A 27,898-nucleotide genomic window follows, 5' to 3' on the forward strand; every position below is an offset into this window, starting at 1 on the left:
TTATATATATATTTTTAGATGTATTTATGTGTCTACAGAATATATCCCAGTCATAAACATGCTGATGAATAGCTGTATAATTTTTTTACTGACATCTTTTCTAGTTAATATTTTAGCCATATGCTTTCTGGATTTATACATCTGGGAAAGATTGTGTTTTTTATATTAACATAGCAATCCTAACTCTATACATTTACGTTTTTAAAAATTTCCTGTCTAGAAATTGACATCGAACGCTGTGTGCGAGAATCAATCAACTTGTTTTGTTGGACTCCTAAAAGCGCTACATACAGACAGCATGCACAGCCTCCAAAGCCAACTTCTGACAGCAGTGGAGTCAGAAGTTCAACATCTTATTTCTCTTCTGAGGGTTCAGATACTCCAAAGACAGATCTGGTATGTATTTGCAAATTCACTTTACAAATTGAGAAGAAGGTGGATGTTAAAATTAATATATCCTAGTACCATTGTTTCTGCTTAATAATATATCTTTTATACTTTTATGTCCTTAACATAGCTATTTTTAAACATATGATTATATTTATAAAATGTTTCAGAAAATCTTTATGTTTATTTGGTTATATAATTAAGAATACTATTTTAACGTACTTGTTTGGGTTACAAATTTTGCTTTTTTTCCATACAATCATAGTATCTGTGTATACCTCACCTAGTTGTATAATAAAATAATTATGGAAACAAAAGAATTACAAAAACAGAAAAAGACAGTCATTAATAGTAGGAATGTGCCATTACTTATTGTAGTTTGGTAAAAGAAACAGCATTTTGGGTAAAACTAGGCAGCTCAAATTTTTCACAGTGGGCATCCTTACTGTGGCTTTATAGGTAACCAAGTTTTTAGTTATAATAATTCATATATTTCACACTTTCCAATATTACCACAAATATCTCATTCTCATGACATTGAATTAAAATTAGCATGTATATAATTTCTGAGACCCTTAATAAATTACTAGGATATATTTCAACTTGTAAAAATTAAATATTTTAATGAATGATATTAAAACATTCTCATTTTTATTTAATATACGTTAAGGTTGAACAATCGATTTTGCAATTAGGCATATTTTACAATTAAATGTTTTTTCAAAATTCCCAATTTTTGCCCATTGGCACTTTCAGTAATTTTTCATGTTCCCAAATATTCGAGTGTACCCATGTTTTCACATTTTTTCATCATGAGCAAATTATTTTTATTAAATACATTTATGAATATGATTCTGCTCATGGTTGAATGTAAAGCAATTTTAGCAATTACAACCTCTGCCTCCAGAAATATAGATATTAAACAGGAAAAGAGCTATATGAATTTGTATGTGAACGATTATAAGACATTTCTAAAATATGCTGAAAGGTAACATAAGGATAAGACTAGAAAATAAATTATTTACGTTGCAGTTGTCCAAAACTGGAATAGGCTTCTCCAGGAGAAAGTAAGTTCTCAAGCACTGAAAGTATTCCTGCAGAAGATACTATTACCATGTAACCGATTTTAGTACAAGAACTCACTTATCTACTTAAGGTTATTCCAGACAGTAAGTAAGGTAGCTTGAAACTTTGAAATTCAACAATTCTAAATAAAAGCTTCCTTCATACTTTTCTTCTTTGCAAATTTTGAATTGCAGTCTCTTCATAGAAGAAAAATTCCCATGAGTTACCATCTTCATAGTAGAGAGACATCCTTTGGCAGATGAACAGTTTGAGGAACTGTAATGGCAAATAATGAAGGGGGAGTAAGTAAGCACAGAAGTAGTAAGATGGAATTGGGAGTTTGAAAAATTGAGTGAAAAATGAGGGGATAAGAAAATTAATGATTACTGAATACTTGGTGTATTCCCAGAAATATGCTTGACTTTAAAAATATAGATATGTAATTTAATCCTCACAAGCACCTCTAAGTGTAACTAAACTTACTTTATAAAAATATTTATTCTTATTTTATAATGGGAGGATGAAAATGAAGCCCAGAATGGGATTGATAACTTACATACCTAGTAAATAGTGAAGTAAAAACTGAAGCTCAAGTCTTTATGACATTACAATATATGTTCTTATTTTTTAATTGATATGTAATTCATATATCATTTCACCTTTTTAAAGTATACATTTCATTAGGTTTTTAAACTTTTTATTGTAGTAACATATATACAACTTAAAATTTCCCATTTTAACCACTTCAAGTATACAATTCAGTGGTATTACATCCACAAAATTGTGCTTCCATTGTCAATATCTATTAACCTAATTTTCGTCTTGTACAGAAACACTTTCCCATTAAGCAATATCTTCCCTTTATCCCAACTGTCCCAGACCTCCTGGTACCCACCTGAAAGCTACTTTCTGTCTATGAATTTGTTTATTCTGGATACTTCATATAAGACAGATCATACAGTATTTGTCCTTTTTTTTGCTTGGCATATTTCACTCAACATGATATCTTCAGAGTTCATCTATGTTACAGAACTTCATTCCTTTTTATGGCTGAATTCCATTGTATTGTAAATACACCATTTTGTTTATCCATTCATCTGTTGATAGACATTTGGCGTTTGGTTTGTTAATGTTGCAGGAATGCAATATACCGAAATGGAACAACTTTTATAAAGGGAATTTATTACATTACAAGTTTACAGTTCTAAAGCCATGAAAACATCCATATTAAGACACCAAGAAGTTACCTTCACTCAGAAAAGGATGACGCTGTCCAGAACACCTCTGTTAGCTGGGAAGGCATGTGGCTGGCATCTGCTCGTCCTTGTTCCTGGTTCCATTGCTTTTAGCTTACGATGCCAGTGGTTTCCTCTCTAAGCATCTGTGGGCCTTCACTTAGTTCCTCTGGGACACAACCCTGGGTTCTGGCTTGCTTAGCATCTCATGGGAAGGCGCATGACAACCTCTGCTGGGCTCTGCCTGTGTCTAGGCATCTGCACTCTGTCAGCACTCCAAGTATCTCTAAACATCTATGGCTCTTTCAGCTCTGAAGCAACTGTTCTCCAAGCATCTGCATCTGAGGTTTCTCAAAAATGTTTCTCTCTTTAAAGTACTCTAACAAACTAATCAGGACCCACCCTGAATAGGTAGAGTCACGTCTCCATCTAATCAAAAGGTCACATGCACAATTGGGCATGTCACATCTCCATGTACGTAATCCAATAAAAGTTTAAACCTTAAGTAATAGGTCTAGACCCACAAAACTGGATAAGAATTAGAACATGGCATTTCCTAATAACCCATAGGCCACCTTCACCCATTGCAAATCATGAACACTGCCACCATAAACACTGTTGTGCAAATGTCCATTATTGTCCCCATTCTCTGTTCCTCCAAGTATACACCTAACTGTGGGGTGCAGAATCATATGGGAACCACAGCCCTAACTTCCTGTGGAGCCACCACACTGCCCTCCAGAAAGGCTGCACCATTCTACCTCCCTACCAACTGTGAATAGGTACATCTCTCCATGTATTTTTTCTCCAGCTCTTGTATCTCTCTATTCATTTTTAAACAGTTTTTTATACACCATATAATCTAACCTAAGTAAAAAATCAGTGGTTCCCCATATAATCACATAGCCATGCCTTCACCACCCCAATCTATATAAGGATATTTCTGTTTCTTCTGCAAAGGATCCCATACCTCTCTGCCATATCCTCCACTTATTGACATTTAGCTTTGGTGTCTTGCCTTTGTTACACTCAATGGAAGCATATTGCAATGTTACTATTAACTATAGACCCTAGTTTATATTGATTGTATTTTTCCCCCATATACCATCCCATTTTCAGCACCTTGCAATGTTGACATTCATTTGTTCTCCCTCATGCAAAAATATTCTTATATTTGTACATTTAATCACCATGATTGTTCTTAGGCATTGCTAAGTTATACTGTCCCAATCTTTTTCCTCTATCTTTCCATCTGGTGTCATACATGCCCCCTGCCCTCCTCACTCAATTATACTCACACTCAGCTTCCTTCAAAGTACTTACAATATTGTGATACTGTAAGATAGTATTGTGGTATCTATTTCTGGGTCATTACAATCAGTCCTGTTGAAAGTTCTGTACTCCTTCAGCATCAAATGCCCAATCTCTACCTTCTTTGTATCTTCTGATAAACTGTGTTCTCAATTTTAACTCTCAAAGTTCACTCATTAATGTTAGTTCATATAAGTGAGACCATACAGCATATGTTCTTTTATTTCTGGCTAATGTCACTCAACATAATGTCCTTAAGATTCATGCACATTGTTACATGTTTCATGAAGTTATTCTGTTCTACAGGATATTCCATTATATGTATATACCACAGTTTATCCACTCATCCATTGATGGACATTTAGGCTATTTCCATCTCTTGGCAACCATGAATAATGTCGCTATAAACATTGGTGTGCAAATGTCCATTTGTGCCCTTGCCTTCAGTTCCTCTGAATGTATACCTAATATATTAGATAAATATGGGATTGCTGGATCATATGACAGTTCTAACTTAGCTTCCTGAGGTACCACCAAACTGCAATCCCAAGTGTTTACACCATTCTGCATTCCCAACAGTAGTGAATAAGTGTGTCTCTTATTCCACACCCTCTCTTGCATGTTCTAGTTTTCTGTTTTTTATTATGGCCATTCTAGTAGACATGAGATGGTATCTCATTGTGGTTTTGATTTGCATTTCCCTAATAACCAGTTTGGTTTCTCTAGAGAAACAAAATCAACAGGAAATATTTGTAAATATAAAATTTATAAAAGTGTCTCACGTAACCATGGGAATATAGAGTCCAAAATCTGTAGGGCAGGCTGTGAATCTGACAATTCCGATGGAGAGTCTGGATGAACTCCACAGGAGAGGCTCGCTAAAGCAGGAAGAGAGCCTGTCTCTTCTGGATCCTCCTTAAAAGACTTCCACTGATTAGATTAAGCATTGCTCATTAAAGAAGACACTCCCTTTGGCTGATTACAAATGGAATCAGCTGTGGGTATAGCCAAGGTGATCATGATTTAATTCTATGAAATGTCCTCATAGCAAAAGACAGGCCAGCACTTGCCCAACCAGACAAACAGGTACCACCACCTGGCCAAGTTGACACATGAACCTGACCATGACAACCAGTGAGGCTGAGCATTTTTTCATACATTTTGGAGCCATTTGTATTTCCTTTTTGGAGAAGTATTTGTCCATGTCTTTTTCCCATTTTTAAATTGGGTTATTTGTCTTTTTGTTGTTGAGTTGTAGAATCTCTGTATATTCTGGATATTAAACCCTTATCTGATATGTGGTTTCCAAATATTATCTCCCATTGCATACGCTACCTTTTTACTTTCCTGGCAAAGTCCTTTGATGAACAAAAGTGCTTAATTTTGAGGAGATCCCATTTATCTATTTCTTCCTTCATTGCCTGTCCTTTTGCTGTAAGGTCTAATAAAATCACCTCCTATCACAACATCTATAATAGAATTCCCTTTATTTTCTTCTAAAAGTTATATGTTCTTATTTCTAACATTTGGGTCTTTGATCTGTTTTGAGTTCATTTTTGTAAAAGGTGTGAGATATGGGTACTCTTTCATTTTTTTATCAGAATTTTTCAGCTCTTTTTTCTGGTTCTTACCCTGCCTCTATGGAACATTTTTTTTTGAAGAGAATCACCCCAGATATGATTAACCACAATCAGATTTTCCCAGACAAAACAGGCACAGATCTCAGGAGGAGGGTATGATCAGTATCAAGTTTCCCTGAAGATGAGACCCAGTAAGTTTTCTATCTTCCCTGTGAAGCTTCTTGACTCTTTGCTTTTTCTATCCTGCCCAGCAGGTGATACTTGTCAGTCTGCAGCTCCCCACCAGTATAAAGTGGTGTGGTGCCTTCAATTCTCAGCAGACCCTGTCTTTACCAGTGGTGTGGTTGAGCTAGAAGCTGAGGTAAAAAGCAGCTTAAGCCATTTCTGTTTTCCAGCCCATGAAGTCTAAATTCTCTGAATGAGAGCTACCAAATGAGCTAGGCCCCATCTCCCCCCTCCTTTTCTTGTGGAAGATATGGCCTTTAAGGAATTTCCTTCACTTGACTAGTTACTTTGTCTCTCAGGCATGTCTTAACTTACCCTTGCCTGGGTCAGTGCTAACAATTGAAAATGCCTGAGACTTTCTCTAATGAGTTACTTAGAATACATTTTTAAAAAGAGAGAGAGAAAAATAAATAAATAAAATACATTTTCAGAGTCAGTTCCAGACCCCAGTGTTCATCAGTCAAGAGCCAGCGTTGTTACCCAGCTCTTTAAAGGGGTATGGCCCTTTTTCATTATTCTGCATTTAATTGACTCCAGAAGCTTCTGGGTTCTTTTTTGTCCTTTTTTTTCTTTCTTCATCAGTCCCTTCTCTGCCAAGAAAGTAAGGCCTCAGGGTTATTCGCCTGCTCTCTCTGGGTTAATCTGTGTTCAAATCTTGTATTCAGCACTCTAAATTTGTTAATTAAAGACACCATTGGAGCTTGGTTGAGCTACTTTCCTGTGCTCCTAGTAGGGTCTGCTCATTTTCCCACCAGGAAGAGTCTCCAGCACCTGCTATGCCGGCAGGGAAGGGGTGTCCACCTCCACAGTTCAGAGGCTTTACTTACAGTTCATGCTGTGATCTCATCACCCATTGTAGACTAGTGTACAATGTGTGTCCAGTCACGGATATCCCCAAGCAGTTGTTCCAGACAGTTCCTGGCTATTTCCTAGCTGATCTAGAGGACTAACTAAATTCCATACCTCACAATACCGCCATCTTGCCCCGCCTTCCTTCTGTCCTGGAGCGGCCACACTTCTGGCCTCACTCTACTTCTGTCCTCTCCCTGAACTCTGGTTGTATCCAGCTGGCATCTGGATTTGGACCTCTCCACCCTCCTTTCTCCTCCCCTCCACCTTGCCACTCCAGCTACACTGGCCTTCTATTAGATGGTTTCTAAAGATCAGAAAATTATAATAACAATTCAAATGATATCAAACTTTAATTTTGTAGTAAAGTAAAAATTTACAAAGGAAAGTAGCTGCCTATTTTACATGTGAATAAATGATTTTAAAACTTTTTCTTATCCCTAGTCAGAGATGAGATTTTGGGTTAAATCATTTAATTGTTGGAATGTCACAAAAAACAAAATCCTTTTATATATTCCTAATAATGTGAGTTTCACAGTTCTGTATCTATTTGCTAAAGCCTTGTGATGCAAAACAAACTTTTTGTGTACCTTTAAATTACATCTGTTTATGTGCTTTAAATCATATATATTGTCCCCATCAACAACAGTACTAAGAACAAGGAAGAGAAATACACTGCATTATTTACATGAAATATTGCTATATAAATAATATTCAAATTTTAACTTACTTTTCATTAAAATTATTTTGCCTTTTTTATGGGATATTTCAGTCATAAAAAAATATAAGTAATAACACACACAGAACAATTCGCTAATTTATTCAACAGTATATTTGAATACATACTATAAAACTGTTTTAAGTTCTTGGAATATAGCACTGGAGGTAAAAGAGTGCCTGGCCTCATAGAATTTGCATTTAGTAGATTAGTTTATTAAGCTGCCGAAATACAATATACCAGACATGAAATGGCTTATAAAAAGGGAGTTTAATAAACTGCAAGTTTACGGTTCTAAGGACATATATATGTCCTCACAAAGGCATCCAGAGAAAGATATCTTGGCTCAAGGAGGAGTGATCTGGGAAGGCAGATGGCTGGCATCTGCTGGTCCTTGTTCCTCGTTCTGTTGCTTCAAACTTCTGATGCTAGTGGTTTCTTCTCTAAGTATCTGTGGACATTCACTTAGCTGCTCTGGGACAGAAATTTCTTTTTGATTTCTCCTTTAAAGCTTTCAGCTGATTAGATTAAATGTCACTAATTGCAGGAGACACTCCCTTTAGCTGATTTGCACATGTATTCAGCCATGGATGCAGTCAACATGCTGATGATTTAATAAGCCAAACTTCCGGTATGTTAGCCAGCCACAATATGACCTTGAAGTAATGGTTACATCAGTGCTTGCTTGACCAGATACCTTAGTACCATCTTGGCCACGCTGACACATGAACCTAACCATAACACCATGTGAGCCTGGTGTCTTTTAATCAGGGAGATATTTGATTACCCATTCATTTTATTCTTGAGTCAATTTTGGTAAGTTGTGTTTTCCTTAAAAAATTATATGTTTATTCAACATGCTTATTAGAATTCTGTTTTTAAAGTATCCATTTTATCTAAAGTTTTATATGTATATACTATTTATATAAAATATCTTTCCATTGTAGCTGAAATTTTGTCCCCCTTTCTATCTTTATAGTTTATTTGAATCCTCTTAGTTCTATTTTAAATGTTAATGTAATAGAAGGTAGATTCGAAATAAACAGTGTATATATCTCTATAAAAACATTTTCATTAAAATGAGGATTATCTTAGTTCAGAATCTATTTAGGTATTCTTGTGTCAGATTCTATAACAGATAGAAAATAACTTTTTAAATTTAAAGATAAACTGTACTATTACTAGTAGAATGGAAGTTTGAAAACAACTGTGAAAAAATCAGTTTAACTTTAATTTATGCATGCATCTATTGTACTTATTCCCTGAGACAGATTGTTGTTATAGAAAAAGTATGAGCTTTGCTACTAGGTGGACTTGGTTTCCAATTTCAACTCTGCCTTTTTTTGGTTTTATAATCTTGAATAATTTGCATAACCTCTCTGAATCCTAGTTCCCTTATTTGCAAAAATAGAAGTGATAATAATAATAATATAAACTCAGTAGGTTTGTTTTGACAATGATATATGTAAAGCACCTAATTCAGTGCCTGGTGCATAATAAACACTAAAAAAATGGTAACAGTTATTATTATATGTTAAAGGTTAAGTAAGGGTTAAAAGTTTCATCTTTGAAAACTACCTAAGAAGAATAATCTTCTGTATCTAATTTGTACAAAAGAAGTAATATTCTGTTATTCCTGTATTTCTCCTCTGCTGTATTAGCTTTATTACTATCACTTTACATTTGGAATCAAATAGTAAAGGGGGGGGGAATGGGGAGGTGGCTTTCCGAAGAAGGAATCTTTGTGGCAGTTTTATGTCAGTAATTTCAGTTAAAGATTTCATGTTGACCTTTACTTCTTAGTTTTAATGCTATTTTGATCCCAACAGTACAGAAGAATTGCCAAAATAATTATTTCATTTAGTGCCAATATATTTTCTGTCCACTTCTCCCTTCAGTAGCTAAGACTCTGCTTGAAAATTCTGACCACAGCTTATTAATTAAAGAAAAATATAAGTAAATATATATAATTTTGGTGAATGAAATGAAAAGGATTTTTAAAACTACCTATACTTTGGGGAAAAAGCATGTCAACACTGGATTCCTTTAATCTAGTTCTTTGTCAAATTTTAATCATCATATTAATTTACTAATGACTGGTATAACTTAGTTGCATGCAAGCTGTGATTAAGCAAAAAATATGGATAAGTTCTTTTGTGATAACTTGATTATAAACACATTTATATTTTGTTAATTCCTTGTATACATTATTGTAATGAAGAAAGCATAGCAATAACTAAATTATTTTCAGTTTACAGGGTAAGCTTTAAGTATGAAGTGAATATGAATTTAGTGTAGATAAAATCTTTAAAACATATTTTTATACTTTAAATTGGAATAGTTTCTGAAAGTCAAATGTAAATTTCGGTTTAGAAAATTTCAACCTAATAATAAAATCACTATTTTATAATTTCAGTGACTTAATATTAACATCATAGTGCTTTACACTTTTCTGGTACTTTATACACATTATTTTATCTGACCCTAAAAAATTCTCTGAAGTAAGTAAAGTAAGCATTTTTATCCCCATTTTAGAGTTCAGAAAACTCATAAAAATTACTTAATGGAAGTTAAGTGGTAAATTGCCATTTTAGCAATAGTGTAAATGTGTGTTTTCCCCTCTTATTCATTGAAATGTATTTATTATATTATATCATAACTTACTCTGTGATCATAGCCTTTAAAATATGTTTGTAATTTCCTCCCTTTCTTTAATGTGTATATTTACATATACTTGTGTAATCACTACGTATCTACTTGTAAATAGAAATTTTTTGCAATAAATTAAAAGGAAAACACAGTTATGTAACCTCTTTTTTTCTAACACTTATTAACAGTAGAATGTAAACCTACGGGAGAATTAAACACTTCTAAAATTAATTAGAGCAGTAGATGAATTAAGAACAGAAAGTTTAGCTTTGTATCTGTTTTCTTTCATGTTGTGTTCTAATATTATTATTTTCAAATTATCTCTCTAAAAGTAAACTGTAAAAAATATGTCCCTGTCTATTCAGATAGAACATTGAGTAAAGCTATTTGAAGGGGAATGGGTACTAAAACTTAGTGCTTTGATCATCTAATTTGGAGAAGGATAGGAAATTCTTAAAATTCTTCAGATGAGATGCCTGGCAGTGCCTTATCACCACCACTGAATTGTTGATGAATTTATTTTTTTAAAATGCTGCTGATTCAACCACAACATCTGCTTTAAAAAGCAGTAGGAATTCATTTGCAGTTTTCAGCTCCAAGAAGGGAATAGATCTACTAAAGAAAAAGTATGTCAGAGACATTAGGTTTTTTGTATACAGTGAAATAACTGTGAGTGTGGGTGGCTGTATGTTTTCCAGAAATAACTTTTTTCATTACATTTGCTGTTTTCTGTTTGGCTGTTTATCCTTTTCTGCCAGATTTAGACTACTTTTGAGAGAATATTGTAACAGTGAAAGCTGTACATACTTTGTTTTAGTCTTCTACTCTTACTTTGAGATTCAAAACAATCTGGAATCATTTAGCAGTTTTTATAGAATCAACCCAGCCCCTTCATTTTTTATTAATATTAATAACATCTACATGTGATGCAAACATATTCCTGTTGCTATATATGGTAATTAATATTGTATGGATGTTACTTTTTAGATATTATTATAGATCTGTACTCAAACTTTTTCAACTGATCATAGAGTTTTCGCCCATATTCGTTCAAAAAAAAAATGATCATATTTTCAGCCTCAGGTAAACCAGTAAATTCCAAGATGTAAAAATAACATAGACAATGTGTCTGTGGTCATTATCCAGTCAGGTTGGAAAGTAATGAAAATAACCAAGGACAAAAATCTATTACCTCTTAGAAATTAGAAATAAATGAAAAACAAAGCAAAAGGAAACCAAGATACCCTCTATGGTAGATTGAACTATAAACCCCAGAAAAACATGTTCTTAATCATAAATCATTTCTTTGGGTGTGGACTCATTGTAAATAGAACCTTTTGTAATGTTATTTGTAGTAAATTGTGGTCAACTAAACCAGTATGGGTCTTAATCCTATTACTGGAGGCCATAGGAAAAGTTCCCATAGAGAATTCACAGGGAAGCAAGAAGTTGGAAGTCAACAAAACTGGAAGAAAAAAGAGAAGATGCTGCCATGTGCATTGCCATGTGATAGAAAAGCTAAGGACCCAAGCACCACAGTCTTCAAGGAGAAAGCATTGCCATGCCTCAAATTTGGACTTCTAGCCTCAAAATGGGAGCCAATAATTTGCCATTGTTTAAATCAAGCCATTTTATGGTGTTTGTGACCACATTGGGGATAGTAAGACACACCCTCTTTCATAATCATGGAATAAAGAGGACATCCATGTGAAAGTATTAGAATATTTATAAAATAATATGAGGAGCCTACATTTCAGAACCTATAGGATATGGTGTGACTGGTACTTAAGGAAATTTATAGCTGAAAAGTTGTATGAACTATAAGAAAAAATAAAATTAAGAAATTAAATATGCAATGCAGAAAGTTAGAAAACTGGAAAACTTTACTTGTTTTACTTACTATGGAAATCAAAAGGAAGAAAATTGAGGTAAAAGCAGAAAATGATACATTGGAGGAAAAAAAACAGCAAAACTAGTATCTTATAACTATATTGATATGGAATAATTAAGAAACAAGGCTGTTTATTACAGATTTCTGAGGTAGAGACTAAAAATTTGCATTTTTATCAAGCTTGAAGAGCTTGAAGAGTAGCTGCCTTTGGGGCTAAAGTTAGAGTTTTTAAGAAACAATGTGGTATGGAGCAGGAAGTGTAAGATTTATGGAAAAGCTTTGTATGGTAGTATTGGAGACTTATACCTCAAATGTTCAGCTCTTCTTATATTTCCTGTTATTCCTTGTCTTGTTTCCCTTTTTTTCTCTTTTACCATTTTCTAATTACATTGAAAATTCCAACCTGTCTCACATGTGCTAAAGAGAACAGGGAAAGCTTTTTTACAGGGAGAAGTGAAAAGAAAGGGAAATGAAGTTTGAAGGCAGTGTATTGGGGTGGTGGGGGTGATTAGAGGAGGCAAAGGGAAAGATGAAATTCAAGGAAAACAGAATTGGAATTCTTAGCTTCATCATCTAAATTTGTTCCTTTTTCTAACATCAAACCTTGGAAGGTTTAGATTTTGTTCGGGGATTTTGAAAAATTCATTCCTCTTACATTATTTAGAATTGTCTAAATAAAATCAGATAATGTACATGAAAGCTGGAAAAGCAACTAACATACAGCATTTATTTTTATATTTACTTACATAAATACCTCACTTAGTTGATCTTTTTATTCACTCATTCTACACATGTTTAATGAGTATCACATCCCACTGGCCTAAGTATTAGGCAAAAAAATCTTGGCATAGATCTGTAGAATAGAATAGTTACATTATCCTTAATTTGGAATGGCAGCTTTTCCCTCTTTTGCCTGTCTTTGAAGACTTGCACATATGGAAAGAGTATATGTATTGAGAATGGATTTTTTTTTTTAACTTCCTTAGTTGCATGCTGTAAAAACTCTGAGTGTCTACCCCATTCAAACAGTTTCTCTTAAATGTTGTGGTTGACATTTTCAAAGTACAGAATCTTCAAAATTCTATACATATATTAAAAATGATGGCAGTTATAACTTACTGTGTTTTGATTATTGGTGTTAGGTAAAACTTAGTGAAAAAAACAGATGACTTCCTGACTCTGCTTTTAGTGGTTATCCCTGTCATGCTCACAGATTTCAGACTGCACTGAAATTTTATTATGTATTAAAATTGATTTTTAACATATTTATAAAACATGTGCATCAAAATGCATGTACTTCCAAGTAGTCACTTCATTATTCCATTGATGCTGCCATTGGTCAAAAGAACTCTGGTGAAGTTATGCACAAAAGCCAAGGGTCTGACTCTCATCTGAGGCATAATAAATATTTTTTAAATAGAGTAATAACTTACCCAAATGTATAACCCTTGCAGATAAGTAAAAGAATGTCATAGATTTTAAGGTAGTTTAAAAAGTAAAGTTCCAAAATGCTTTGATCATTTCCAAGATATCTTTCATATATCATTTCTATTATATTTATTTTTAAGGTCACATTATTTTGTGGTTACACTTTTCAGACTCTTCATTGTTTGAGTTTAGCAACACTGAAAGTAATAGAGAATCCTTTTAAGACAGTTATGTTTCCAAAGCCATGTGAGATATGGCGTCAAAGCCTCTTTATGTAGCACTTTATTTTCTTAGTCAAATGCCATCACCTAATTAATTTAGCTCTTTTTTAATTAGACTTTTAATCAAGATTCTAGCTCAATAAAATAAAAATGTAGACAAAGTGTGACACCATAAGAAATACTGCAAAAAATGTCTTTGCTGCTAAAACAGAGAAGGGCTCTTCCATCAGTCCCTGAAGTTATATCAGTGTGAAAATGTAAAAGTTACATTTTGGTTTTCATTAAAATCTGTTTCCCTTTCAGTGATCCACTGATGGATGTCTACTGCTACTTATTCAGCACAATGCTAACTAGATTCAATATAGGCATCAACAAACGTACAATATCAATATCAGCAACAAAAATAACATCCTGACTCCTGACCTCAAGAAATTTCCACATTAACTGTAGAAGATTGTTTATAATCTGGTGCTATAGAATATAAAAGCTCAGAGAAGGGAGGGTCACTGTGATCTGTAGTCAGTAAGGTGTGGTAAAAAGGCTGACGTTTCTAATATACTACCCCTGGATTATAAACTCTTCAACATCTGAGATCTGGTCTTAAAACATGTCTAAATTGCTCTTATCACCTTCATAATACCTTGCACATAATAGATGTTGATTGGTTGATGTGCTGGTCTGAATCCGTGGTGGACGCCAGAAAAGCCATGCCCTTTGATCCTCATTCAGTATTGCTGGGTGGGAGCATTTTGATTGTTTCCATGAAGATGTGACCCACCCAATTGTTGGTGATAACTTTTGATTATATGATGTCCATGGAGATGTGTCTCCACCCACCGAAGGTGTAGTTGCTTGCTGGAATCCTTTAAAAGAGGAAACATTTTGGAGAGAGTCCCCTTTTGGTAGAGCCACTAGAAAGCCAGCAGATGCCACCATGTTCACCATGTGCCCTTCCAGCTGAGAGAGAAACATTGAACGTCATCGGCCTTCTTGAACCAAGGTATCTTTCCCCGGATGCCTTAAGTTGGACCTTTCTATGGACTTGTTTTAATTGGGACATTTTCTCAGGCTTAGAACTGTAAACTAGCAACTTATTAAATACCCCTTGTTAAAAGTCATTCCATTTCTGGTATGTTGCATTCCGGCAACTAGCAAACTAGAACAGTTGACAATATCGAGTCATTTTATTTTATTTTATTTTATTTATTTTATTTTCAAGTCATTTTATTTGAACCAGCCTTTGAAAAATGGGTAGGAGAATAACTACTTTTTATTACCATGAGCAATCTCAAACCAACCTAAAAAGAATGTATGGAAAATGAAAATAATATTGCATGTTCAACTAAATAGATTTGTTGTGCTTACTCTTTCCAGCATATTCTGTACTTTGGTAAATAGCCCCTTACTGTAATAGGCCATATTCTCTCTGCTAATGAGAGGATTTGCAACACAATGAAGTTTAGTGTGCTAGTATGTTACGGATGCAGGAGCTGGGATTCTATGATAACACATAGCTTGTAACTTTGTGGATATTAACTTCTTAAAGAGTTGAAAGAAGCTAGATAGTTGTAATTATGCAAAGTGAAATTTAAGTTGTTCTTAAATACACATACCTAAATTATATTTTTAATTAAATAAGTTATTCTAACCATAAATTTAATCATCTTTTACTTTGAATAGACCTTTTTTGAGTTATAAAGTCTAAGTGTACCAGAGATCCTTTCTCCTTGTTATTCCTATCATCGTATCATGTGTGCAAGTTGTATTTAGTTTTTATTACCTTTTATTTAAGTGATGAGTTTAGCCCTTTCAAAAATATAACCACTCTGTAGCAAATACCAGAACATGCAAAACATATGCCTTTGTAATTACAAAATGAAGTTATGGAAGTTCCTGAAGAAAAACAGGGGAAAAGAAGAGCAGAAGAAATGGCGAAGCCGGGAAGGCATATTCTTAAACTCTTTGGATTTATGTTAATTGTTTTTATTAGTTCTCTGTTTTAATTGATTATGAGCCCTTAAAATCTGATCCTAATTCGTGTTAGTAGAAGGTCTGGGTTCTTGGCAAGAAACGCCATTTTTGTTGAGAGGGCAGTAACTGCACCTAAAAAGTTTCTGAAGCCCTTGTCTAATTAAAGATGACATCCTGATATGAATAGTCATTCCTGAGCAGAACTGATCCTATGTGAGGAAACATCACTGATCTGTCTCTAAGCTAGGTCAGGTTTCTATTTCAGTTAGTCAAAGAGAGAACTCTTCCAAGTTGGAAACAATTGATGAGTACTTATTTCTGAAGTTAAAGAAAGAACGGCTGACAATGAGTAGTCTTTCAGAATCTGACACTGTATTCAGAAACTGCCAAGATTAGTATTATATGGGAAAGCTCTGTCTGGTAACATCATATTGAGCAAAATAAATACAAAAAGATTTATTATTTTCTGAAATCAATGCTATTGTTATTTAGAGTTTAATAATAGGATTATTTGTCTTTCATATAATTTATCTTGTTTATTTATCATTTGTCATTATATTTTAATATCTATTTACTACAATCATGAGGTTACCAGATTATTCAGTATTATCCATTTAGCTATTTATACCTGAAAAATGCATTTAAATTCCTGGACAAATTCTTAAGTACTTGGTGAGAATTTTTGCCACACCCTTTAAAAATGGATAAGTAATTGCAAAAAAAAATCACACTATTGTCTTAATGATTTGGAAACATAGAGATAGAGACTACCAGCATTCTACAATAGCTTTTTAATATGACTAAATGGTTCTATTATATTTAAATATATGTATTTAAAATATGTTTCTTATACTTTAGGACAGGACTTGGCATTATATATTCTTTGTAACATCACATAAAACACAGAAGTGATTAAATATATTGCAAATAGTAAGATGTACTTAGATAATTCCAAATTTTTCCTTTTCAACAGTGAAAAATAATTGTTTCATGAAATTTTCATGGAGGTGACATCTTTTATTATTTAAGAAAATTTCCTCATTAATATTAAAGTTTGATATGGTTTTAATTTTTGATAAGCTGCTGAATTTTAAAGTGTTTTTAGAGCCACCAAATATTTTGGATCATGCAGACAATATATATATTGTACTGTAGTAATTTTTTATTTACGTTTGTGTGATGTGACAAAATAGATGTGAATAGTAAACACTGCTTGACTATGTTAATAAAATTGTTAAACTATAAAAATATATATATATATATTAGAGTTTGTTCTGTAAGTCTTTTATTGTCTGCTCAAATATTTATACAGTCTAAAAGTCTGGATATTACAGTACTTTAGTAACCAATAAAATATATAGACCTTGCCCTGATTAAATTTATTGCTCCTAGAAATTGAAATTACTAAAATGAAGCCTTTTTGTTAGATGTTCATTTGAACATTTATGGGTTTTTTTTCCTTATTGTGTTCTTATAGTTGTACAAAAGTTAACTGCTCTGTGTAAAACTCTAGCAATGAGTCATTCTTAGCCATAGACTCATTTACATTCAGCACATACTTCAGGGATATTAATAATTATACTTTATTTACCCTCTCCTCTCTTGTTTTTCTTCTTATTTTAAAGGAAGACATATCATTTCCAATTTTAAAGGCCTTCCTTTCTATATTTGCTATTCATCTTATTTCCTTATACTGTTCTCAGGATCAGTATTAACCAGTGATGCCCTTTTCACTGGTTCTTTCCTTATGATCTATAAGTATACATATTTTTCCACTTTTCAAATATCTCAAACTTTTATATAAATCTTGCTACACCCACAAGATGTTCTTCTGTCCCGCTGTAAACATCTTGAAATAATATGTCTATTCAGTCCTTTAACTACTCATAGTTTAACTACCCCACCTAATTCATAACTTTTTCCATTTTGCTTTTGTTTTCCAGGAAAGCAGGAAACCGTTCTTTTAGAGACAGCCAGTGAAATATCCAAAACACTAGCCCAGTGAACTTTCATTGTTCATCTTTCTAATCCCCTGAGGAAATTCTTGTAATGATCACCCACTTGTTGCATATTCCCTTCTCCTTTGGGTTAATATTCTTCTCTGAGTTCTTCTTCCTTTGTTATTATATCTCTGATTTCTTTCTTTCTCTCACCTCCAAAATATAGGCAGTCCCAGGATTCTCTCCAAGGTTAGCTTCCTTCTCCAGGTAACTATTTCCATTGCTCTAGCTGTCACCAAAAAATGTCCCAAAATTCAATTCTACCCCAACCTTACCCCACAATTCTAACTCTGTGCCATCCTATTTGATTGTCTCTCAAAGCTCAAAATTTCAAACCCTGAGTTAAACTTTTCTCCAGGTGTAAGTTAAGATTTTCAGAATGTGAAGAAAAGAAATAAGCTGTAGGATAACCTCAGTTAACAAGCATTTATTTTAGTAATACAGAGAGAAATAAGAGAGATAGAAAAATAGTCTCAGAGCCAGACAGCCAGAATTTTGGAAATTGTAGCATTGTGCAGGCTAATATGATAGCTCTGGTTATCCAGTGACAGCTTCGGTGATTCAACACACTTTTAGAAGCTGATGTTTTTTGCTGCCTATAGGATGACTCTGGTGTTCCCTTGCAGGTTTTTTATTTGTTTGTTTGTTTGTTTTGCTGCTGCCCAACTCACTTCTCGCTACTTTTATGACTTCCATTTTCTACCATTTCTCTCTGAGTAGCTCTACTGACTAGTGACTTTCCATTTTTCTCCCATTCATACCCCTAAAGAGAGTTGTAAAAGTTGCTCTTAATTCCTTAAACCTATCTTATTCTTATACTTGCTTCATTTGTGTTCTACTTTCTTCATTTGCCTGAAACTGCTCTAGTGAAAGTCACAAATGACTCTTTTCAGTATTAATTTCACTTGAAATCTTAGCAGTCTACGGAACAATTAACTGTTACTTTTTTAAAAGCATTTTTCTCCTGGGTTTCTGGTACACCACAATCTCCTTGTTTTTCTCTTGTCTCCCTATTGCTGTTACACAATATCTTTCACTGTCTTCCATGACATTAACTGCATCAGGATTCTGCGTAGGCCTTCTGTTCTCACATAAGACAGATATTAGCCAACCTTATACTTGTACCATACTGTTACCATGCCTTCCGATTATTAAACTTCTTAAACTTCTCTTCTGAACTCAAAGAGGCCCATATATCCAATGCCAGTTAACACTCCATTTGGATGCTTCACAGGAGCTCTAATTCAACAGATATGAAATTGAATTTATATTTTTCCCTTATAGCATTCCTTATATCAGCAGCCATCAGTACCATCTTCCCATTTGTTCAAACCAGGATCTTGGATTAATCCTTGACTCCTGTCTCACCTTCTAAATTCAACCTGTTCATTAATCTATCTACTCTCCATTTCTGCTACCATCCTTTTAGTAAGTTCACAATGATTTCTTGCCTATTTTCCTACAACAGTTTCCTGACTGGTCTCCCTGCATCCACTCTAATTCCTCTCCAATCCAGTCTTCATACTTCAGGTAGCATAATCCTTTTTAACCAAAATTCTTACCAAGGCCCTTCCCATTACTTTATAGTGAAATTCAAAATCCTTAGCATGGCTCTGTATGATCTTCCCTGTGTTTACCTTGTCAACCTCTTCTATCAGAATTTGTCCTCTTATTATTGTTTTTTTAATGTTCCAGCATAGAAATTAGACTTTTCTCAGTTTGGGTGTACCCCATAGATGCTTCTGCCTTAAGGCCTTAAGGCCTTCATTGCCTTTGTTCAACTTGAATGAGAATTGTGTCTTAATCGTTTTTGTGATCCCACTGCTTAGCACAGTGCCTGACACATGATAGCTCTAATCAATAAAATAATAATAAACTTCATTTACTGCTAGTGTATGGGTACACTGAGGAAAGAACCATTCCTATCTTTGGATCCCCAGGGCCTAATTCAATGCTACAGAAATAGCATGTTCTCAATATATATTTATTCAATTGAAGTAATTACCACAGATAAAGATATACTAGATAATCCTCAATTCACGGAAGCATTCAGTTGATCAGTCAAGCTGCTTATTCATCAGGCTAGTGGCCCTATCTACTTTCCCTATATAGCGTGTATAAAATTTATAATTATACACTTACTTGTTGATTTGTTTTATATTTTATTCCCCCACTAGAAAGAGGGGGGAGACAGTCTTGTTCACCACTGTACCCCCAATGCCTATTGCAGTACCTGACATATAGTAGGTGATCAATAAATATTTGTTGAATGAATTAATAAAAACTTCATTCTAGTTAACCAGTGTTTTATTATATCTTCTCTAAGACAATATGTCTGAAAAACAGTCCTCAAAACCTTCTATAATACTTGTTGAAAATGCTTATTCTAGGCTCCACCCCTAGCTCAGGTCTACCAAATCATCTCTGAGGTTCGGCTCCTCGAATCTATGTTTTTATTAAGGTCCCTGGATGATTTTTATATTTATTAAAGTTTGAGAACTCCTGTAAAGAAAGTTTAAATTCTTAACAAGACACATTGTTACTATTTTCTCATGACTCATCTTTACAGCTAAAGAAATGTTTAGCTAAACAGAAATGTTTTTTCATGGAGGCAAAAACCCTTAATGATAAGACATTCATATTTATGGTTATAGTCTTACCTTTTTATTGATTCCTTATGTATATTTTTACTCGAGTCTACTTGTTTTATAGTAATTTAGGCTAATGTCTTAATGCAAGGTAACTTGCCGTTCATTAATTAAAAATACAACCTGTTTGACTATTCAGCAATCTCAACCTCCTCACTCTGAGTCCCCTCCTCTCATCTTTACCACTAAGAGGCAGGCCTCTTCTAAATCTCTTTCTTCTGCCATTTTGTGAAATTACTTATTCCAATTCCTAATCAGCTATGCTAGCCTTAAACACTGGAATTTAAAAAGTCATCCATTTGGAAATAAATTAGAGTGAGAAACTCATTCAGGTCTCAAAAATTATATGTTCCCTACTAATGCTTTATGGTGTTTTCTCTCTTGAAATCAGTAAATGGTAACCCTTTTAAATCAACGCAGAATGTGCACAATGACCCAGGTAGTACTTACAGAGTGTTAATATATGAGTATATGTGGGTATGAATATAATCACAGTTGTCATATCACATGGAAAGCATCAGAAATTGAAAATGACAAACTTCTTCCTTTTGAAAACTTAAAACTATGAACAATTTTACTTCAAGAAAAGAAATGGAAAGAGGTGAGAGAAATGGGAATTAAGGAAAAGCCAACAGAAATATGATGATTTATAAAATTAATTTTATGTTACCATTCCATTTTTCCTCATCACTTTAAGGGAATTTTTACTGAGTTGTATTCATTCAGCAGTTCATAGTCATTTATTAAGCACCTGATAATTTGTTAAAGGCTTTAAATTTATGAGAAGTTTTTCACAGTTCTAGTTCCATAGCAGTGTGGACTGCACCTTTTCCAGGTACCTTGCTGATTGAAGGTATGTGAGGGAAGGTGGTCAAGAGCAAACCTATAGTTCAGATAAAAGGAAAAACCAGCTAATTCCCTTACCTTGCCCCCATTACAGACTTGCTGTTCATTTTCCATTCTCAAATGTTATTTACAACATAGCCTTAAAGTCTAGAGTTAGCAAAATTTTTATCATTTTATATAAACTTCCTTTCCCCCAGTCTATCAGTTTCAAATTTGGGGTGTAATTAAATTCAACATGCCAGAAAACTATTTTGGCAAATGAAATATTGTATCAGGAAGGGACAAATAACATGTAGTAGGTTGTTTGGAAGGGTAAAAGGAACAAAAGCTGTCTCAAATCCTTTATGGAATGAGTCAGAGTATAAATAAATAAATAAATGTAACAAGTAACTTAATTCTTTATTTCCAGGCCAAGACTGTAAAGTAGTGATGCATATTTACCATTGCTATCTTTTTCTCAGTGACCTTCATATTTTTCTCATTTAAAAAATCTAATTGTTGTTTCTAAAACAGAAGTCTGAAGTTTGGAAATGTTGCATGGTAGTTTATCACTATATTTTTAAACATTTACTATTATCCTTTTCTTTGAAATATCTTAGGGAAATAAGAATTTGTAATTGCATATTAAAAATATTGTCTTCCTTTTAGTTTGAAATCCCTAAGCCTCTCCTCCTATCATCCAACTATTAAATGCCACTTTTCTGAGCATAGAATTTTCTGTGTTCATAAGTGTCTCCTGGATGAAGCAATGCCATGTAAATTTAGCAAATGAAACAAGGAATATTAAAAATGTGCAGGACCATACAAAAAGTAAATAATGACATAGCGAATACCAGAAGATTTCTAAGGTGTACTGTAATTGAGGAAGATTTTTCGGGGGAGTAGGATGTGGAAAGGAAAAGAAAGATGTTTAAAAGTTTTAGGTAAGAGGGTGTTGGGGGTGGAGTTCTTGATAGGAATCACAAAATAAAAAATAAATATAAATTATTGTCATCTTTAGTGAAAATAACACCTAATGATGGTTCAGGGTGGCGTATCCTGCCTATCATGGGCCCAAGCTAGTACATGGACTGATCTGAGACCACACACTTCCCAATAGACATCAGGATGATGCTTTGACATAGCATTAGCATATCCACATTGCAGTTGCTGGGAAGGTTATGCTGATGACAGTTTTTATCCCTTTGCAGCCTTATTTAATTCAGTATTGATTTGAGACATGTCCAGTAGTAATGTTTTTCCACCAGTAAATCTATAGAATATTTTTTCTTCATGAAGAGTGATGGGCACAGGTAACATAATTCCAAGTGACTAATGAATATCTGGGCCTTGAACTGAAATCTTCTTAATGTACCCTCGAAGTTCGGGAATGTCATTTCATGTCTCACTGACATCCCTTGGCATTTATGAAGAAATTCTACACAAAGGCTAGTAACAACAGCCTTAGCTGTAATTGCACAGGATTCAGTGAATCTAATGATTTTCACAGTTCCAAGGTATAAATACCCTATTTATTGCAGTCCTGCTCATGAAGAATTCCATAAAATATGCAAAATAAGTGAATAAACAAGCCATGTTATATAAGATTCAAGAATTATAAATAGAACTACTACTAAAAATTAATTTATTAGCTTGATTTGTACATGCAATTAGAACAGAACTAATCAAAGAAAGAGGTAATGAGAAAAGAAAAGACACCTTGTATCTTCAGCATTCTTACATCTGCTAGAAAGTTATTTCTAAAAGTTCATTCTTTCTTTGTTCCCTCAAACCCAAAATGAGCAATTTAAAAGCTTTGCTTAGCTGGAATTATTCCAAAATGCATCTTTTTTGATTCTAGATTATTGTTTGGAAATCTTAGGGAAATCAAATAAAACAAACACTTAGGGTGGTCAAGTAGAGTCCTGACAGACTTACTACATTTTAAGCTTTTTCCTTATCAAATGGATATTGCTGGAATTGGTTTAGGATTAAGAAAAAGTTTGTTTCCTTGCATAAACTAAATAGTTCCCATTGATTTAAAATGCCCCTTTATGGTAAATTAGATTTCCTCATATATCTATGTCTATTTTGTCCTTTTCAGTTACATTATCAGCTTCTATTTATTCATTACTCCAGTATCAAGAGGTTATTAAAATTAGAATTATACCATCAATTAGCACTGCTTCAGTATGAATTGTGGAATTGGCTTGCCTCTTTCTTCTCTCCCCTTGAAAAACAATTTTGTATTTATACTGTGATTGAATTAAATGTATAGATAAATAGGCAAAAATGACGTGATATTGAGTTTTATTTTTTCCAAAAGCAGGGTATGTCTTTCTATTCAGGTCTATAGTATTTTAATGTTTCCTCTGTAGCATTTTAATGTTTTCTTGCATATTTCCTGTTACGATTACTCCAAGATATTTTAACTTTTTCTTGCTATTATTTCTAAGATATTTTATTTCATTTTATTTTCTGGCTGGTTGTTTTTGATATGTAGAAAAATTGTTGATTTTAAAGTTTGGTTAGTGACTCAAAACACAGACTGGAACTTTTATATCCCAGCTCTGCAATAACAGCTGTGTGACCTTGATCAAGTCACTTGACCTTTCCATGCCTGTTTCCTTGCACATAAAACAGGGGAATAACATTATATACATCATAGGATTTATTGAGATGATTAAATGATTTAATATATGTAGAACACTGCTGACATATTGATGACTGTAAGTTTTCATTATCATCATCATCATCACTTATCAGCCACATTATTTTTCTCTTAGTTTTTCAGTTGATTTAAATTTTCCAGTTATGTGTCATCTGAAAATTATGATAATTTTGCCTCATTTGAATTTTATACCTCATATCTTTCTATGATTCAGTTGCTTCAACTCTTTCTGGAGAGTGCTAAATAACCGTGGTTTTCTTACTTTTATCTTTTCCTTAACTCTTAGATTTAATGGACGTGTTCTTTTTTTTTTAAATCTTTTAGTTTGAGAGATAAACTGTACCATATTAAGAAAGAATCATGCATTTTGATTTCTTAAGAGTTTTATCAAGCACCTTTTCAGCACTTTTTCTGATAGTAAGTAGAAAGTGAAAATAAGTGATGACTATTGACTACTAAAGCCTTGTCTTTCTGTTGTATCTCAGCTGTTCAGAGGCAGCTCTATGACTAGACCCTGTCTCATCTCTTTTTACACTGAGAATATCACTCCTATAAAAAACTGCCAAACTTTTAGCTTAAGCCAGTTTAAAGTCCCTCCTAACCACTGAGTGGAAGTATTGCAAGAATTTGTAAAATGTGCAAGCCTGTGATTTTGAAAGGGAGTTAGGAAAAAAATAATAACTAGATTTGAGGGGAAATGAAACCTTAATTAAGATTGACCAACCAAAGTTAAAGAATAAATTTCAGTTAAATTTAAAATGTCAAGAAATTCTTTGAATCCTGTCTGGCTGGAAAGGAGAGAATTATTTCTAGTAGTAATTAAAAATTTAAAATTACCTTTTCTGAGAGGCCATGTTTTGGTTTGCTAAAGCTGCTGGAATGTAGTATGCCAGAAATGGGTTGGCTTTTACAGTGGAGATTTATTAACTTATAATTTACATTTCTTAGGCCATGAAAATGTTCAGCTCCTTAAAGCATCAACAGAACAATACCTAGACTCTGAATAAAGACTGCCAGCATCAAGGACACCTCTGTCACATGGAAAGGCCCCCAGCCGGCATCTGTTGGTCATTTTCTCCTGGGTTTCATTACTTTCAGCTTCTGGCTTTAGTGGATTCCTCTCTCAGCTTCTATTGGTATATACTTGTCCCTCAGCTTCTCTGGTGCTGATCTCTATGAGTTTCTCTTAATTTCATCTCTCTTAAAGTACTCTAGTAAAAGGATTTAGACCCAACTTGGGGTAACTCCTCAATTGAAATAACCTAACCAAAAGGTCCTACCCACAGCAGGTCTGTACCCACAGGATGGATTAAAATAACATGGCCCTCAAGATGTAGTGGAGAGGCTGGAGGGAATTGCCTGAAAATGAAGTGCTGTATTCCAGTAGCCATGTTTCTTGATGATGATTGAACAATGATACAGCTTTCACAATGAGACTCTGTGAATGTGAAAACCTTATGTCTAATGCTCCTTTTAGCTACTATATCAACAGAAGAGTAGAACATATGGAATAAAAATAAATAATAGGGGGAACAAATGTTAAAATTTAGTTTGAAATGCTAGTGGTAAATGAAAGCGAGGGGTAAGGGGTATGGTACGTATAGTTTTTTTTTCTCTACTATCATTTTATTTCTTTTTCTGTTGTCTTTTTATTTCTTTTTCTGTTGCCTTTTAATTTCTTTTTCTAAATCGATGCAAATGTACTAAGAAATGATGAATATGCAACTATGTGATGATATTAAGAATTACTGATTATATATGTAAAATGGAATGATTTCTAAATGTTTTGGTTAACTTTTTTTAATTAATAAAAAAAAGTTTAAAAAAATAAAATAAAATAAAATAAAATAAAAATAACATGGCGTTTTCCTGAATACATAATAGGTTCAGACCACCACAGGCCAATACTAGTTTTTGGTGTAACATACCCATCTAACATATACTGGTTAATGTGTGATTATATGTGGTATTCTTATTATCATTTATAGCATTATTGCCATTTTAGTTAGATCAACTTCATGTGTTTTAACCAACAAATTTATCATCTGGTGTGGTGGCTTGAAGCTGTATGTACCCCAGGAAATCATCTTCTTAAAGTAAATCCATTCCTATGGTTATAAATCCATTGTTGAGAAGGACCTTTTGACAAGGCTACTTCAATTAAGGTGTGCACCACCTCATTCAGGATGGGTCTTAATTCTATTACTGGAGCCCTTTATATAGGAATGAATACAGAGAAAGAGAGAGAGAAAAAAAGAGAGAGGATATGCACGCATGTATGCCACAGAAGCAGAAACTGAAAGCAACAAAACCCGAAAAAGAAGAGACCAGAAGACACCATCATGTGCCTTGCCATGTGGCAGAGTAGCCAAACTTCACCATCAGCCAGTTTCGAGGAAGAAACCATAGTCTTAATGATGCTTTGATTCAGACATTTTCATAGCCTCAAAGTTGTAAGCTAATAAATTCCCATTGTTAAAGCCAACCCATTTTGCAGTATTTGCTTTAAGCAGCCTAGGAATCTAAAACATTTGGTTTTGCAATAGAATAGTATTGTGAACACATTTAAATGACTCTACAATTTGACTGGAGATGCCAAAGAATAAATTTTAATTTTTTCATTCAAAACAGAATATATAGTTGTTAAAAGGTATTGGTCCATTTTTTAGCCATAATACCATTTTTTAAAAATTTTTACAATAAATTCAACTTAAAATTTTCACATTTTACTACATTCAAGCATATAATAAACTGTTGTTATTACCACCACCCTTTACCAAAACTTTACATTCAGCCCACATTTTAAACCTTAACTACCTATTCCTTACCCATACCTTTCCTAATAACCTATAGTCTAGATTCTAACTCTGTGGGTTTGTTTATTCTAATTATTTCATATCAGTGAGATCATATAATATTTGTCCTTTTTTTATCTGGCTTACTTCACTCAACATGATGTCTTCAAGATGTTGCTTTTATCTTTTGGCAATTGTGAATAATGCCACTATGAATTTCAGAGTGCAAATAACTTGTTGGAGACCCTGCTTTCAATTCATTGAGTATATACTTAGAAGTCAGATTGTTAAGCCATATGATAATTCTCTACTTAACTTTCTGAAGAGTTGTGAAATTTCTTCCACAGTGGCTGCACTATTTTACAGTCACACCAGCAATGAATGAGTGTTCGTATTTCTCCTCATCCTCTCCAACACTTGTAATTTTCCTTTTTTTTTTTAATTGCCATTCTAATTGGTATGAAATGGTTCAAGGTTGTAAGTGTGGGCATGCTCAAGAGAGAGAAGCCCCAGGTGCTTTTTAGCTGTTTGTATGTATCTCCTTTGGAGAAGTGTCTATTCAAATATTTTGCCCATTTTTTAAATTTAGTTGCTTGTCTTTTTGTTGTTGATTAAAGGATTTATTCATAATTTTGGATATTAAACCTTATTGCATATGTGGTTTCCACATATTTTTCCCATTGTAGGTTGTCACTTTACTTTCATGACAGTTTTTTTTTTGGGGGGGGGGGGCGCAGCGCGTGGTCTGGAAATCAAACCCTGGATCTTCTGCATGGAAAGCGGGCATTCTAACCACACTGAACTACCCATGACCCCATGACAAAATCTTTTAAGGTACAAAAGTTTTTCATTTTGACAAGGTCCCTTTATGTATTTTTTTTCTTCTGTTGCTGTGCTTTGGGTACAAAGTCTAAGAAACCATTACCTAACACAAGGTCCTAAAGATACTTCCCTATGTTGTTTTCTAGGAATTTGATTGTTTTGGCTCTTCTCTTTAATAATGTTAATCCATTCTGAGTTTATTTTTGTATATGGTATAAAGTAGGAACCCACATTTATTTTTTTGCAAATTGAGATCCAGTTTTTCCAGCAGCATCTGTTGAAGAGACTATTCTTTCTCAATTGAGTGGTCTTTGCCCCCTTGTCAAAAATCATTTAGCTATACATGTGAGGGTTGATTATTGAGCTCTCAGTTTGATTCCATTGGTTTATATGTTTGTCTGTCCTTATGCCCAAAACATGCTGTTTTGATTGCTGTAGTTTTCTAATTAGTTTTAAGATCAGAAAGTGTGATTCTCCAACTTCATTCTTTTTAAGATGGCTTTGGGTATTTGAGGTCTCTTACCCTTCCATATAAATTGGAAGATTGGCTTTTCCATTTCTGCAAAGAAGGCTGTTGAAATTTTGATTGGGATTGAGTTACATCTGT

General features: G+C 33.7%; 1 protein-coding gene across 8 annotated transcripts in view; it reads left to right on the forward strand.

The window, feature by feature from the left end:
- TBCK (TBC1 domain containing kinase) overlaps positions 1-27,898 on the forward strand; it is a 288,273-nt gene that overhangs the window by 203,594 nt on the left and 56,781 nt on the right. For 4 of the 8 annotated variants that reach the window (XM_077142618.1, XM_077142617.1, XM_077142619.1 and 1 more), the window contains one exon: positions 221-396. In XM_077142618.1, the coding sequence (XP_076998733.1) occupies positions 221-396 (176 nt within the window). The other 4 variants (XM_077142625.1, XM_077142621.1, XM_077142622.1 and 1 more) reach the window with 4 other exon arrangements.

This window comes from Tamandua tetradactyla, chromosome 24, assembly GCF_023851605.1.
Source record: "Tamandua tetradactyla isolate mTamTet1 chromosome 24, mTamTet1.pri, whole genome shotgun sequence".
Classification (NCBI taxonomy): Eukaryota; Metazoa; Chordata; class Mammalia; order Pilosa; family Myrmecophagidae; genus Tamandua; species Tamandua tetradactyla.